Raw genomic sequence first — 15,059 nt, 5'->3', positions numbered from 1 at the left:
CACAGATATCAATCTGAGGAATAGTTTAGAGAATCCCCACTGCCTCTCATGTTCAACTACACTCTCAACTACAAGAAGGACAAGCCATAAGGTTTTCTTGCCATATTTCTTCCTTCTTCTACAGTTTTCTTTTTTGTTCCAGAATCTGCAGGAGAAACAGTCACCATCATTATTGAAGGGTCTCTCACACTTCAATGCTGGGTTTTGATTTTTGCCCCAGAAAGAATAATTCAGTTAGATCACAACAGGATAGAGTCAAACATCTGACTTTGTATTCCCGAAAAGCTGCAAAGATTGTACACACCAGATCTGCCCATGTATCCGTGGATATACGCAGGCTACATGAGGAATGAATGAGTTAGCAAAGATAATTTTGCTGCTTTTCTAACAAATTTCATACAACAGAAATAGACTGTAAAACCAACATATGTATGTGACATCTTAAAGAGGCAACATAAAATATTTATAACTGAAATATTTATAACTGAATTAGGAGCACCGTTTATCACTTCATCAAAGTGAAGTCAATGAAACAACGTGATTTATAGAAAAGAACAGTGGTTGCTCGTCTTAACCTTTCAAACTCTTCCCTGATTTTCACCCATGGCACCTACTTGATAGCTTTCTTCTCATTGCGGCCTCGGTTGGAGTCTGGTGTGTTGACTGCCTCCAATGAGCTCTTGTGTCTTTTACCCTTTAAAAATAGAGGGGGAAAAGAAAGGAATAATTTAATAATGTTGAAATCCATTATACTTGCTCTACAATTGTGACAAAGTGGGTGATTGGTGTTTTAGTGGGAAAAGATTTTTAAAATGAGCTGGATTTTTCAGTCAGCAGTGTATTAACAATGACCTTGAAAAAAATTGCTGACAAAAATCTAGCAATCTTTGCAGTGCACATCTCCCTTTCTCGACATCAGTTTGTTTTTTCACCAATTCTGGATGATCTAGGAGTAACATGAACTGTGAATAAAGGGGAGACTGCAGATTTCCAGAAGGCACCACATCAAAGGTTATTGTGGAAAATAAAAGCTCATGATGTAGGGAGTAATATATAAGAATGGATAGAATATTGGTTGACTGGCAGAAAACAGAGTATGCATAAATGGGTCCTTTTCTGATTGGCAGGAGGTGACAAATGGAGTCCTGCAGAGGTCTGTGCTGCGGCATCAATTTTTTACAATTTATACCAATGACTGAGATGACTTTGATGAAAACTAGAGTGTAATTGAATCATCATAAAGAAAATATTGCTTCAATATGTGCAATTTTACATCATTTATATTCCACCAAATGATTTAAAAATTCTAATGTCCTTTTTTAACTCCAATAGGTCTATTAGGTCATTTTTATACTTAGCAAGTGAAATCTCTTCAGTATTGAAAGCTATCTCATTTGGCCTTCTACTGCAGTAAAACAAAGATGCCATTTTAGTTTACTGATGCAAAGATATGCAACTTTGAAAACATCCACAGAAATGGTACAAAGCCTCTGTATTGTAATTCTAGCTTAACTTAATAGAGAATATTTTCTACCATGTCATGTGTCAAATTTTCTGATAGGATGAATGATATTTGGGTGCAGGAGGGGAAGGTGGTTTCAATCAATTCTAGTATTGGTCTTTTCTCAAAAAAACAATACGCTATATAAAAATGCATATATTCAAGAGCTACGGTACTGAGGTGAAACTCTTATCCAGTGTCAATCCAGGAGGATATTTTAGGCAGATTTGTTGCAAGGCCACCAACACTGCCAACAATCTCACTCAGTCTGAGACAATGGGCCAAGGATGGGGATGGACTCAGTAGTGAGAGTATCGAAAGTGCACGGTGAGTTGAAGACGATGGCTTTAGTGTTGCAAGTTTTTAGATGGAGAGTATTACAACTCATCTAAGACTAAATGCATGGCACAATGAAGAGGTGGAGGTGGGTGACGCCTGTGTGCATATAGCAGCTGACCAGACACCTGCTGGAGATACCACCAAAGATAGCATGTAGCGAAGGATGAGGTAGGCACATGGATGGATCATTGACAGATAGACAAAGTGAAAATAATTAGATTAAAATAAATTTTAAAAAGGTGATCATTCTAAAATATTTAATTATTGTGACCTTCCTATCACTGCTGTAGCTTGAATCCAATGACGAGCAGAGTAAGAGGCATTTGTGGTGAAGCAACTAAAGTGAAGGCAAACCCCCTTTTATCATAATAAACTGTAGACATGCCCCTCAGGTGCAGAGCTTTTAAATGTCCTTATCTTTGTTTGGTATTGACCCCCTTCCACTCCATCAAGGCTCACCCAGCTCCCACCTCCACCATCCCGCCTGATGTTGCTCAACACCCCTCCCAACATTGCTCACATGGGGTGAGCAGAGTGGGGAGTGAGCAGAGTGGGGAGTGAGTAGAGTCGGGATTGAGCATTTTCAGGCACAGGGAGTACTGTCTAGATCTGAACACATCTCTGTCCAATGTACACTGACCCTAGGTGCAGTTCATATGCCTTCTTACATCACTCTGGATAGTCCCACATTAACCCTGCACATACTACAAAGGGCAGTAGCTTTTCTAAATAGCACTGTATCAAGAGAAGTCTGTTCCTGTGCCTGACCAAATGTGCAACATTCCCCAATGTAGCTGTCAGCCAAATGCGATAAACACCCAGCACCGAGATCAAATAATCAATTTAAAAAGGAATTAAAAACTGGCATTTAGCACCTTTTCATTACCTCATGATATCACAAAGTGCACAGCCGTGCATTATCTTTGACAGTAGTCACAATTATAATGTAGGAAATGCGGCAGCTGATTTTTTCACAGGAGGCTCCCACAAACAGCACTGTTAGAAATGAACAGATCTGTTTTAATCTGTTTTAGGTTTTGCTAGAGGGATAAATATTGGGCAAAGCATTGGGAGAACTCTCATATTCTTGTTTGAAGTGTTATGAGCTAGGGTTTAGAGAACCCTAAAGTCTATCATGGAGTTCACCTGACCCACAACTTTTAATAGTGTGGTATGGAGAGCACACGGCCCACTCTACAGGTGTGGTACAGCAGAAATCGATAAGTATTTTTTAAAGCAAAACAATGTTTATTCTATGAACTCAAGTTAACCTTTTAAAAACATAGTGAACATCTTAGCAACCATTAATTCAAATACAACCCCCAAAGAATACAACACTAAGTAATCCCTAATAACTTCCCAAACAACATCCAGAAGACTTAAACAAAACCTTTAAACAGAAGCACATCAGGTTTACATTCACTACTGAGAACATTTATAATTCTGAATTCACCAAATGATCAAGAGATAGTCTTTTCATGGCAGAGAGAACAGCAGTACACCTGCTTTGTCTGGCTTCGGCTCCAACACTGAAAAAACGAAACCAAAAAATCACAGACACACCCAAGCTTTTCTCAAAGTGAAACTAAAAAGCAGAGCCAGAGGTCAGCTCCACACACACTCTGACATCACTGCAGTAACATGAACAGACAGACATTTCTTACAGTGACATTCTCATGACAGAAGAGTATTGTATTAGTTCTTAAGGACACCCAAGGGCAGTTGCTTAACATCTTAAGCACAAGGCAGTCCCTCCAACAATGCAGCACTGCCTGAGTGCTACAGAGAAATGTTTAGATTGATCATGCATTCAGTCTCTGAAATGGGGCTGACCCCACATCTTCTAAAGTTTCTGACTACACCAATACTGCTCCTTTAATACTTGAAAAGTCACATCAAAGAAAGATATTGCGTTTATATAGCACCTTTCACAACCTCAGAACATCCTAAAGCTTATTATAGTTTCCCTTTCCAATATTCTGAAAACATTAGCTAGTTTAAATCCTACTCTGGAATTTGAACCTTGTGTTAATTTCTTGCTGAAAAGTACAGGAAAGTGGCACTAACTTGTCAGAAATGAACTAGAGCCCTGCTGAGTGATTGTCATTAAATGATCACATATTTATGCTTGAAAAGTAGTGCCAAGTATTCATTACTCAACTGACATTTCCATTGCATATGTTTTCTATTTGTATTAAAGTATTAATCACTTAGTATTCTGTAACTGCTTTGCTTGTAAATAAAACAAAATTTGCAATTAGAAGGGATGAGAGGTCACAACAAGAGAAGATGGAAAGACACCAAGTCCAGTATGCTTTTTTCATTGATCTCCTCTCCAGTCAACTGACTTCCAATCATAACCTGCAAATTATTTTTTGCACAGGAGCATATCATCATCTCTTAAACCCATTTATACTACGCGACTGATTCACTAGTCTTACTCTTAATTAATTTATTCTTTGTGGCTCAATTTTATTATTTTTCTTAATTTACTGGGACGTAGAGCACACACAGGTGGAGAAGCTGGGCTGGGGAGGAGAGCACACACAGGTGGAGGAGCTGGGCTGGGGAGGAGAGCACACACAGGTGGAGGACTGGGCTGGGGAGTAGAGCACACACAGGTGGAGGAGCTGGGCTGGGGAGGAAAGCACACGCAGGTGGAGGACTGGGCTGGGGAGGAAAGCAAACACAGGTGGAGGAGCTGGGCTGGGCATCAGAGCACACACAGGTGGAGGACTGGGTTGGGAGGAGACCACACACAGGTGGAGGACTGGGCTGGGGAGGAGAGTACACACAGGTGGAGGACTGGGCTGGGAGGAGAGCACACACAGGTGGAGGAGCTGGGCTGGGGAGGAAAGCAGACACAGGTGGAGAAGCTGGGCTGGGGAGGAAAGCACACACAGGTGGAGGAGCTGGGCTGGGGAGGAGAGCACACACAGGTTGAGGAGCTGGGCTGGGAGGAGAGCACACGCAGGTGGAGGACTGGGCTGGGGAGGAGACCACACACAGGTGGAGGACTGGGCTGGGCATCAGAGCACACACAGGTGGAGGACTGGGCTGGGGAGGAGACCACACACAGGTGGAGGAGCTGGGCTGGGGAGGAGAGCACACACAGGTGAAGGAGCTGGGCTGGGGAGGAAAGCACACGCAGGTGGAGGAGCTGGGCTGGGGAGGAGAGCACACACAGGTGGAGGACTGGGCTGGGGAGGAGAGCACACACAGGTGGAGGAGCTGGGCTGGGGAGGAGAGCACACACAGGTGGAGGAGCTGGGCTGGGCATCAGAGCACACACAGGTGGAGGATTGGGCTGGGGAGGAAGACACACACAGGTGGAGGAGCTGGGCTGTGGAGGAGAGCACACAGGTGGAGGACTGGGCTGGGGAGGAGAGCACACACAGGTGGAGGAGCTGGGCAGGGGAGGAAAGCACACACAGGTGGAGGACTGGGCTGGGGAGGAGAGCACACACAGGTGGAGGAGCTGGGCTGGAGAGGAAAGCACATACAGGTGGAGGACTGGGCTGGGGAGGAAAGCACACACAGGTGGAGGACTGGGCTGGGGAGGAGAGCACACGCAGGTGGAGGACTGGGCTGGGGAGGAGAGCACACACAGGTGGAGGAGCTGGGCTGGGGAGGAGAGCACACGCAGGTGGAGGACTGGAATGGGGAGTAGAGCACACACAGGTGGAAAAGCTGGGCTGAGGTTGAGTGGACAGACATGTGGAGGAGGTGGGCTGGGGAGGAGGGGACACACAGGTGAAGCAGACAGTGGTCGGTCGGGTGACTAGGGAGGGTGGGGTTTGTCGGTGGAGTAAGTGGGTGGGAGTAATTGAAATGTGGACAGATATGTAAAGAAGGTGCGCATATTGGTGAGGTGGGCGGAGGAGAGATTACGCACACCATCGAGCTGACCCAGTCAGTCGGTTCGGTGACCTTCGATAGGATGCCTTTTGGCTGAAGATCCTTGAGCTGTGCCTTCAGGCGCGCTCTCAGTGGAGCAGGGACTCGTCGTGGTGCGTGGACCATTGGCTTCGCATCAGGTCATAGCAGAATCTTAAATCGATATGGCAGCGTGCTCATCCCGTTGAACACAACTGGATACTGTGCGAGGATGACGTCAATGCCGGCCTGAAGAACCACATGGGAGGTTGTTGTGGTGTAAACCCTTTGAATGAGGTTTAGCTGCTTGCAGGCGTACGCACCTAATAGGGATGCCCTTTCCGGCTTAACAATTTCAAAGCGTAACCTTGCTTGTGTGTGTCGGTTGGATACGTGCAGATGGCAGGATTCTGTGCCGTGATGGCATTCCCGTTGTAATCCAGGAGCTTGCAGACAGCCGGAAGGACCGTGGGGTCTTCTTAATGCGTCTGAAGTCCGCCTGTGAGAGGAGGTTGGCAGAGGCACCTGTGTCCAGCTTGAACTGGATGGGGCAGTGGTTGACCTTCATCACTGATCGCCATTCGTCCTCGGACTCCACAGCTAGGGTGGATTGGACTTGCGATGTGTCTGGTGTGGCATATTCACATGTTGTAATAATGCCCACACCGTAGGTGTTGTCCAGGCATTCATCATCTGGATCCGTTGCACTGCCGGGATCAGAATCCTGCAGGCGTTGTTGCACACTCCGGATGCGCCGTCGTCGGAATTGGGAGCGTTGGCTCCTGACTGGTGGTGCAGATCAGCAGAGGGCTGCATAGTGGCCTGGCTTCCCGCAGTTTAAACAGCGTCTGCCTCTTGCAGGGCAGTGTTTCTTTAAATGGGCGATGCCACAGTTCGAACACGTCATGACGTCGGCGTCCTGATGCTCCATGCGTCGTTGCACATGCGCAGTGCGGTTCTCAGATGTCTGCACCTGCGCAGCGCGGGTTTCGGCCGCTTCGTCATCCCGTTCGCATCGCGCATGTGTCAGATCCCGGGAAGACAGCGCAAAATGGCCGCTGTCATCAATGTTGAGGCGCTGCATCCAGGAGATGTCCTGCACACACACTGCCTCGTGGGAGGCTAGTCTATCATTTTCTGCCGTTTTGTACTGGGAATAGCGTTTATTAGCGCGCTCATGCACTGTGCATATTTCAATCGCGACTGGCAGGGTCATATGCTTGATCTTCAGTAACTGCTCTCTCAGAGGATCAGAGTGAACTCCAAATACGATTTGGTCTCTGATCATGGAGTCAGTGATATCACCGAAATTGCAGGATTTCGCTAGCAGTCTAATGTTAGTTAAATATGAGGTTAAGGATTCGTCTTTACCTTGCAATGGCTGCTTGAATATGTAGCGCTCGAAGATTTTGTTGATGTCCACCTCACAGTGGCTGTCAAACTTGCCCAGGATGGTCTGAACTTGGTCTTGTCCTGGTCTTTGGCGAAGTGAAAGGAGTTGAATATTTCCAAGGCATGATCACCCGCTGTGGTGAGGAGAAGAGCTATCTTCCGTGTATCAGATGCACCATTGAGGTCTGATGCTTCAACGTAAAGCTGAAATTTCTGCTTGAATGTCCGCCAGTTGGCACTGAGATTGCCGGAGGTCCTGACCTGGTGAGGAGCCTGAATCTTTTCCATTGTGCCGGTATACCTTCGCTGGTCGTCACAGATCTTGCTGAGTTGAACTAACTAGATTGAATAGACTCCTGGTATCATGTTGTGTTGTGTAATTTGGAATAACACAAGCTGCCACTTGATGCAGTTTTGAGTAAAAGATGCTCCAGACTTTGAAGTGAGTTGAATGTGTTTTATTGACCTATTAGCACAGTTCTCAATGAGTTCGACTCTCTGCTAATCTAAATGTAGTAACTCAGTCTAACTGAACCAGCCTTGCTCTCAGCCACGTGCTAGGGTGTGATGCTGGGGATACACCCTGTCTCACTGTGGATGTTGGTCTGTGGAAAGAGGCGGGGTGTGAGTGCCTCATCCCTTTTAGAGTGAGATCCTACCCTGAGTGTCCTGACTGCTCATTGGTCGTGTCCTATTCTATGTGTTCGTTAGCTGCATGTTTGCATATCATGACAACCTCCACCATCCTAAGGAAACAACATCTCAGCAGAAATGAATGAATGTAATAAATCAGCAGAACCTTATACCATGGGTAACTGCATTAGTTTTGATGTTGGAGACTTGAATCATATTGGAACTTGACTCAAACTCATTCTGGCATTTTGCGCACATTTAGCTTCAATTGTTCCTGTCACAATGTCAGTCAGCTATAAAATTACCAATAAACAGCACACAGGAAAATACAAATGTTCAATGCTCAATCTCTGGCCGGTGTGTGTTAGGTTCTCTGAAGCAATTTTGAATTGCTTATTCCCTCCATCGCCAGAACAGGGTAGCTGCAGAATAAACTAGAGTACAGGTTACAGCATCCCACTAAGACTTCTTGAACAGCACTTCCATCCTGACACTCTCTCTGTTTGACATATAACACCACTGTCAAGAGCAGCAATGTTCTGGGCACATCATTGTACCCAATATTCTCTCAGGTAACACTCCATCCTGTCATGTCTACTATTCCTGCTGCTTTGCCATTTCTCAGACACATTCCTGGAATCCCTTATCTACTACGATTGTAGGAGCACTATTAACACATGGACTGCAGTGGTTCAAAAGGTGTATGGTCACATCTTTCTAGGGAAACCGGGGACAGCTAATACATGTGATCTTATCAGTGTCACCCAGACTGTTGAAGTCAGATTTAGAAGGAAGGTTTTTAGACAGAAGATACCCACTGGCTTAGATGCTTGTATAAGAGACAATTTGTAGGAATAGATAGTGTATGAACTTTGTGTGTGAATTTATAACCCAAGAATTACTAATATCAGAAAGGACAGACAGACCATTAAAAAGAAGTTACACAAAATGGCTGTTAGCTGAGTTAGCATTACTAAAGACACAAAATGGCTTTTAGTTGAACTAGCCACATTCCTGAACAACCATTAGCTCGGAAACTTTTATAAACAACATTAATAATTACAGACAGCAGAGATAGTTAGGGAGATAATGATGGCTGATATTAAGGTTTTGAATGGAAAGTAGACATGTGGGATTCAGGGAGGCATTCACAAAGAAGTGATAAACAAGGCAAACAGGACAAGGAGCATTGTTCATCCTTGCCGGCTCAAGGTGGAGACAGAGAAGATAACTTTAACAGTTACCATGAGTAGTACTCATGAGGACAGGGGCTAGTCAGGTACCAACTCACTCTACGTAATGCAAAATTTCCTGGGATATATAACTAATGTATGTAATCTATAATCAATATTATTGGACAAGGTCAAGTCGAAATGGGTTCTGTAGCTGTTTAGAAAAATGTATAAGAATGGGTGTTTTCCTTTGTGCGGTGGAGAGACGGTCTGGGTCTTTAACAGACGCCACCTCCCCGACAGCGTAGTAAACCGTTTGATGCAAGGACCAGCCCCGAGAGTTGAGTGATTTCTTCGAGATTCTCTCCCGCTAACACAGACCAAAATTTTTTAAATTTTTTTTTTAATGGATGCTCTCTTCACGTGATCCAAAGTCTTGCAAATTTTCATTGCTATAACCCATAAATATTTCTTAGCTCCAAGAGTCCAGGGGAAGGATTCTCCGGTCTCCGATATCGCGTTCGGCAATCGGCCAGAGAATTCCCGTTTGCGATGGAATCGGGGTGGTGCTGCTTTTGCGATGCACCGCCCGCCTCCAAAGCGGCGGCACCGCACGCCGTTTCGATGGCCTCAGGACATTACCCGAGTTCCACCCCCGATACTCCGCCCCCGACCGGCCGAGTTCCCGATGGCGTGGGCCTCTCATGTTATTTTTTCCCGGGAACTCGGTGTGGTGGCTGCGGGGGAGAGCCGATCCGCAGGCAGGGGGGACTTTGGCAGGTGGCACTGGTGGGAGGTGGTCTCGGGGTGGCAAGCCTGGCCAAAGGGGGGGCACTATTTGGCAGGCTGTGTCCGCCCGCTGGCCATGCCGTGCGAATGCTACGTGGCTACGGACCCGGCAATTCTTCGGCTGCATCGGCAGCTGTAGCTGGGTGCTCTATGCTGCCTGCCTGTTAGCCCCCCACCAAACGGAGGATCAGTGGCCGTTTTGCGCCGATATTTTGGTTGTAAAACATCACCATTCCCATGCCGACGTCAGGACATAGCCTGAAAATCAGAGAATCCAGTCCCAGGTGTTAGATGAGGGCACAGACATCTGTTGGAGTTTATAATCACTGCCGACCAACTGTAATGACCTCCTAATGTTTTGACTGGATCGCATTTCCTGAAATCCAGCCCAAGCCTCTCTTTAGGACAGCTGTTAACTTAAAACGGACCCACCCCTTAGCTGTTATGTACACAGAACAGCAGCTCTAGTGTGCTTCAGTGTTTAAATTTCAAAACAGCTACTTAAGCAAGCTTACTGTCCCAAACGTGCTTTACAATGCTTGCACAAATGCATTCAGAAAGGTCTCAGGATCATTCTGAACTAATGGTTCAACCAATATGGTTGCTATTTTTAGACATATAAAACACAACACCCAATGTTGCTGACAAAGCTGTCTTATATCACTTTCCAGCTAAGTGCTTAATAAAACCATTTTGAAAGGGATTTAGATTCAAATTCCACTCTCCAAGACCTGCATGTTTAGCGGTCCCCAGCTAATTCAGCCATCCGAAGCATACGATTATGTTGAATTATTAAATTTGCTTTCATCTTGTCTTGTTCTTAGAGACTGCTTTGTCAATGTATTTCTGCTGAGCTGCTGTTTCTTTGGCACAGAACCAGATTAGGTTAACCTCTGCATAATGAAGAAGCAATATCTCATTCACTGTACTTGATTCAAGCACAAATAATAAAATAGACATCTCCATTTAATCCAAAGGAAAAGGATCCGATAATGGGTTAAAATATATCATAAGAATCAATATTTGGTCCAAATCACACATTTTATTTGTAGATCAGCACTACCATACTGTGTAGGTCACAAAGTTCACTGGGGTGTTTAAGATTTTGGAAAGTGGTAAAATGAACACTCGGATTATGACTTCCATGACAGAACTAAAAGGTAACAGGTTAATGACAACAAAGGTAATATAGCAGTTGCACTATTTTACAGAATTGTTTGTTCTTCCTCGAGTAAAATAGCCATGCAGTTCTGACTCTGTACTAATATCACTAAACTGAGGTGCTTCACATATTCTTCCATGGTATCTTGAGGCGTGCGCTTTTGTATTTATTTAACATCTTAAATGTGCAAAACCATCCCAAACTTCTTCACTGAAGCATAATTTAAAAATGGATAGCAAATCAAAGGAGGAGATATTATTAGGGGTGACCTGGCACGGATGTGAGCTTTCAGGAGGTTTTGGAAGGAGGGGAGGGACCTGAGGTATGGATTTGGGAGAGATAATAAGCCTGGCATTTACCTTAGCAGCTGAAGTTTGAGCAAAATAAATCAAAAACACATCTTTCAAAATCGAAAAACATCTACAGCTCAATTATTCCTAAACCCATTATACCCATTACCATATTTTGGAGCTTTCATAAAGATCAGCTTGGACAGGGACCGGCATCTTGTTTGTCCCAATGGCGCTATACTCTGTAAATATATTCATTGCAGTGGGCAGACTTTTTGTGACCAGACATTCACCTCAGGCTCGTCTTCCTCGGTCTTAATAGAGAGGATTTTTACTTTTTAAGTTGCATTGCATTGGTTTTGTCACTTTGCAAAAAGGAAGTAGAAACTTGCAAACTTTTGTACATAGAGTATTGGCACAGCTCACCTGCAAGTACTGAAGAACTGACTAAAAGAAAATGGGCCATGATTTTACCCACCCCACCACCTGAAGAGTTAGCAGGGAACACAATCCCCACCGATGCCAGCTGCCTCGTTGCCATTCAACATTCAATTAGCTGGTGGTGAGATTCTGGGAGGTGACCACTGATGGGATTACAGTTAGTCTCAGAAAACGAGCGAGTTATGGAAGCCAGACTGCAGTTTAAAAAGGGTTATTGGCGGGGCCTGGCTGGCAGGTTCCAGTGAGAAGAGTCAGGTGGTTGGGGTGCTGGGAATGATAGGCCATGGATGGGGGGAGGGGAGAGATAATATAAGGTACAACCTTGGGGTGGGGTGCATCCAACATGCACAAAGGCCACCCCCCCCTTCCCCACTTCCTTCCCCTGCCCTGTCCGTCACAAAACTCCTCCATGAAGTCTAACCCGACAACACCCCATCCCACCCTCCCCCCAAGGCCCCACATGACCCCCAGGTCTCCATCCACCCAGAAACAAGGCCCGACACCCAAACAACCATCCCCTCCTTCCCCCCACCCACCCCAAGGCCCAACCAGAGGCTTGACTAGCTCGTGCTATAAAAAGGGGGCATGGCCTCTGATGAGTTGGGTACTCTGCTACACAGACGAACCAACACGGTTGCAAATGGCACAACTCAGTTTTATTACTAACATTTATTTACAGTGGTAAACTGGTTACTGAGGTTCGATCATAACCCTAGAATCTGTGGACCTATTCTTAATACTATCTTGTAGTGGCACTCAGCACATGGTGGATGTCTGAGTGGCCTGCAATGAGCTCTGTGCCCTGAGCTGTCTCCTGCTGGAATGCTCAGGAAGTGTCGTGTTCCCTGTTTTGTACTGTGTATGCTCTTGCCTGTGATTGGCTGTGGTGTTGTGTGTGTGTTGATTGGTCCGTTGATCTGTCCATCAGTATGTATGTATGTTTGTGCTATGATGTTTACCTGAATATCATGACAGCATCCTTCCCTACAAAGCTAGACACTGGGGATGCACTGAACTACTCTGATCTCGCCCGGCTGGAGTCAGAAGGTCAGATGAGACAGGATGGGGAAAAAAAATAAGGGGCGAAATTCTCCTGAAACGGTGCGATGTCCGCCGACTGGCGCCCAAAACGGTGCCAATCAGACGGGCATCGCGCCGCCCCAAAGGTGCGGAATGCTCCGCATCTTTGGGGGCCGAGCCCCAACATTGAGGGGCTAGGCCGGCGGCGGAGGAATTTCTGCCCCGCCAGCTGGCGGAAACGGCCTTTGGTGCCCCGCCAGCTGGCGCAGAAATGACATCTCGGGGCGGCGCATGCGCGGGAGCGTCAGCGGCCGCTGACAGTTCCCCACGCATGCGCAGTGGAGGGAGTCTCTTCCGCCTCGGTGGAGACAGTGGCGGAGGCGGAAGGGAAAGAGTGCCCCCACGGCACAGGCCCGCCCGCGGATCGGTGGGCCCCGATCGCGGGCCAGGCTACCATGGGGGCACCCCCCGGGGTCAGATCGGCCCGCGCCCCCCCCAGGACCCCGGAGCCCGCCCGCGCCGCCTTGTCCCGCCGTTCAAAAGGTGGTTTAATCCACACCGGCGGGACAGGCAATTTATCGGCGGGACTTCGGCCCATTCGGGCCGGAGAATCCAGCGGGGGGCCCGCCAACCGGCGCGGCCAGATTCCCGCACCCGCCGAATATCCGGTGCCGGAGACTTCGGCAACCGGTGGGGGCGGGATTCACGCCAGCCCCCGGCAATTCTCCGACCCGGCGGGGGGTTGGAGAATGACGCCCAAGGTTTAAATAGGAGTGGAGTGGCAATCTGAATTTGAATGTTACTTAAATTGACATGAAAGAGTGAAAGAGATGAAAACATAACTTTTTTTAAATACTTAGTTTTCTGGCAAGAAATCCGAAGCACAGAGCACTCACTATTGACAAATGCAGATTCACATATGCCTTGCACACCAAAGTTATTTAAATCACATTTGGTCATAGTAACATAGGAACAAGAGTAAACTATTTAGCCCTCGAGCCTGATCTGCCATCCAAGTAGAGAATGATTGATCTGTATCTCAAGTCCATTTGCCTGCATGTCATACTCTTACCTAATAACAGCATACAGATTCAGACTTGAAGGTTTCAATTGACCCAACAACCACAGCCTTTGGGGATCCTGTTTTCCAGGTTTATGCAGTATCACCCTTCATATGAGGAAGTAGTTCCTGACGTCACTTCTGAATTATCTGGCTCTAATATTAATATAATCCTCCCTTTTTTTATTTCCCACCAGAAGAAATTGTTTACTCTTTAGACTATCAAATGTTTTTAAAAAAATAATTTTGAATACATCAATAAGATCAGCCCTCAAATAAAAGTTCCAGAGAAGCTCCAGTTTTTCTTTTTTTCTGGTATTCTTCTGTCAATACTTCTGTCAATAATTTTTGACTGCTGCTGCCATTGAAATAGTAACACACAAAATGAGCGGTCAAACTCACGAAGAGTCCAGCAATGACATTTGATATTTGTTTTCATTTGTTGGTTGTCCCTGTTCATAGGCCTGCCACACTAAGCTAGACAGATCAGAAAATAAACTGCTTTTGCTACCTTCATTTCACAAGAGAGGCTGTCAAAGAGCTATACCATCTGCTGCAGGCTGACCTGCAAATAATGCCTGGAACCTGGACAACTCTTCCCATAGAAATGAAGGTCACCACAGAATTAAGCTTTCATATTGGCAATTAACTGCAAAGGGACAGCTGCAAAGGTTAGGCAGTTTGCACCACACACATTTATCAGGTAAGTGACAAACACATTGTTTGCAAGAGTAGCATCTTCAACATATTACCTGTAGGAAGGAAGCATCAATTCAACAAAGTTTGCACTGAATGGCAGCACTGCCCAGTGCCCACGGCATCAAACATCACACATGGGGCACAGTTCCTCATATCATCCCTGGTTTTTTTGATCCAGATGGCCCTTTCACTAATTTTTAGTGTTGTTTGACCACAGAAACATTATGTACATGGAGGACTGTAATCTAGAAACCAGTCATAAAACTTTTCTTGTGTGATTGCTGCTTAATTTGTAAGAATCCCAACAGACTGCAGTGGCGACACAATTTCAACCTTCTGCCACAGACCCGATGCCGAACCGCATCAGAGTCTCAGTATATTTGTCATCATTTCTTTATCACAGTCTAGGCTATTTGACTCACAAAGTGGGCCCTATAGCTTTTTTCAAATTAAAATGTGAAGGAAACGGGGAAAGTTGTGATGATGCTTTGTTTCTTCCCCAGAAGGTGCTGTCTCTCATTATATTTAATTTTTTTGCCATGTAAACAATGTATGTAATATAAAGCAATACTAACTTTTCAACTGGGTATACAATTTTCTCTTCAAATTTCTATCTATTATGCAATGTATGAAAATAAAGAGTGCGCAAACCAATTTAGTATGTTTTGTTTTTAACTCGTTCACG

The 15,059-nt window shown here is 45.7% G+C and overlaps 1 protein-coding gene across 4 annotated transcripts in view; it reads right to left on the bottom strand.

Moving 5' to 3' along the window:
* The window catches only part of syt7a (synaptotagmin VIIa), a 960,955-nt gene that overhangs the window by 300,633 nt on the left and 645,263 nt on the right, over window positions 1–15,059 (bottom strand). For all 4 annotated transcript variants that reach the window (XM_072466354.1, XM_072466351.1, XM_072466353.1 and 1 more), the window contains exon 3: window positions 615–694. In XM_072466354.1, the coding sequence (XP_072322455.1) occupies window positions 615–694 (80 nt within the window). The remainder of the gene's footprint in view (window positions 1–614; window positions 695–15,059) is intronic.

Source organism: Scyliorhinus torazame, chromosome 10 (assembly GCF_047496885.1).
Source record: "Scyliorhinus torazame isolate Kashiwa2021f chromosome 10, sScyTor2.1, whole genome shotgun sequence".
Lineage (NCBI taxonomy): Eukaryota > Metazoa > Chordata > Chondrichthyes > Carcharhiniformes > Scyliorhinidae > Scyliorhinus > Scyliorhinus torazame.
This window is presented reverse-complemented; position numbering and strand designations above follow the sequence as displayed.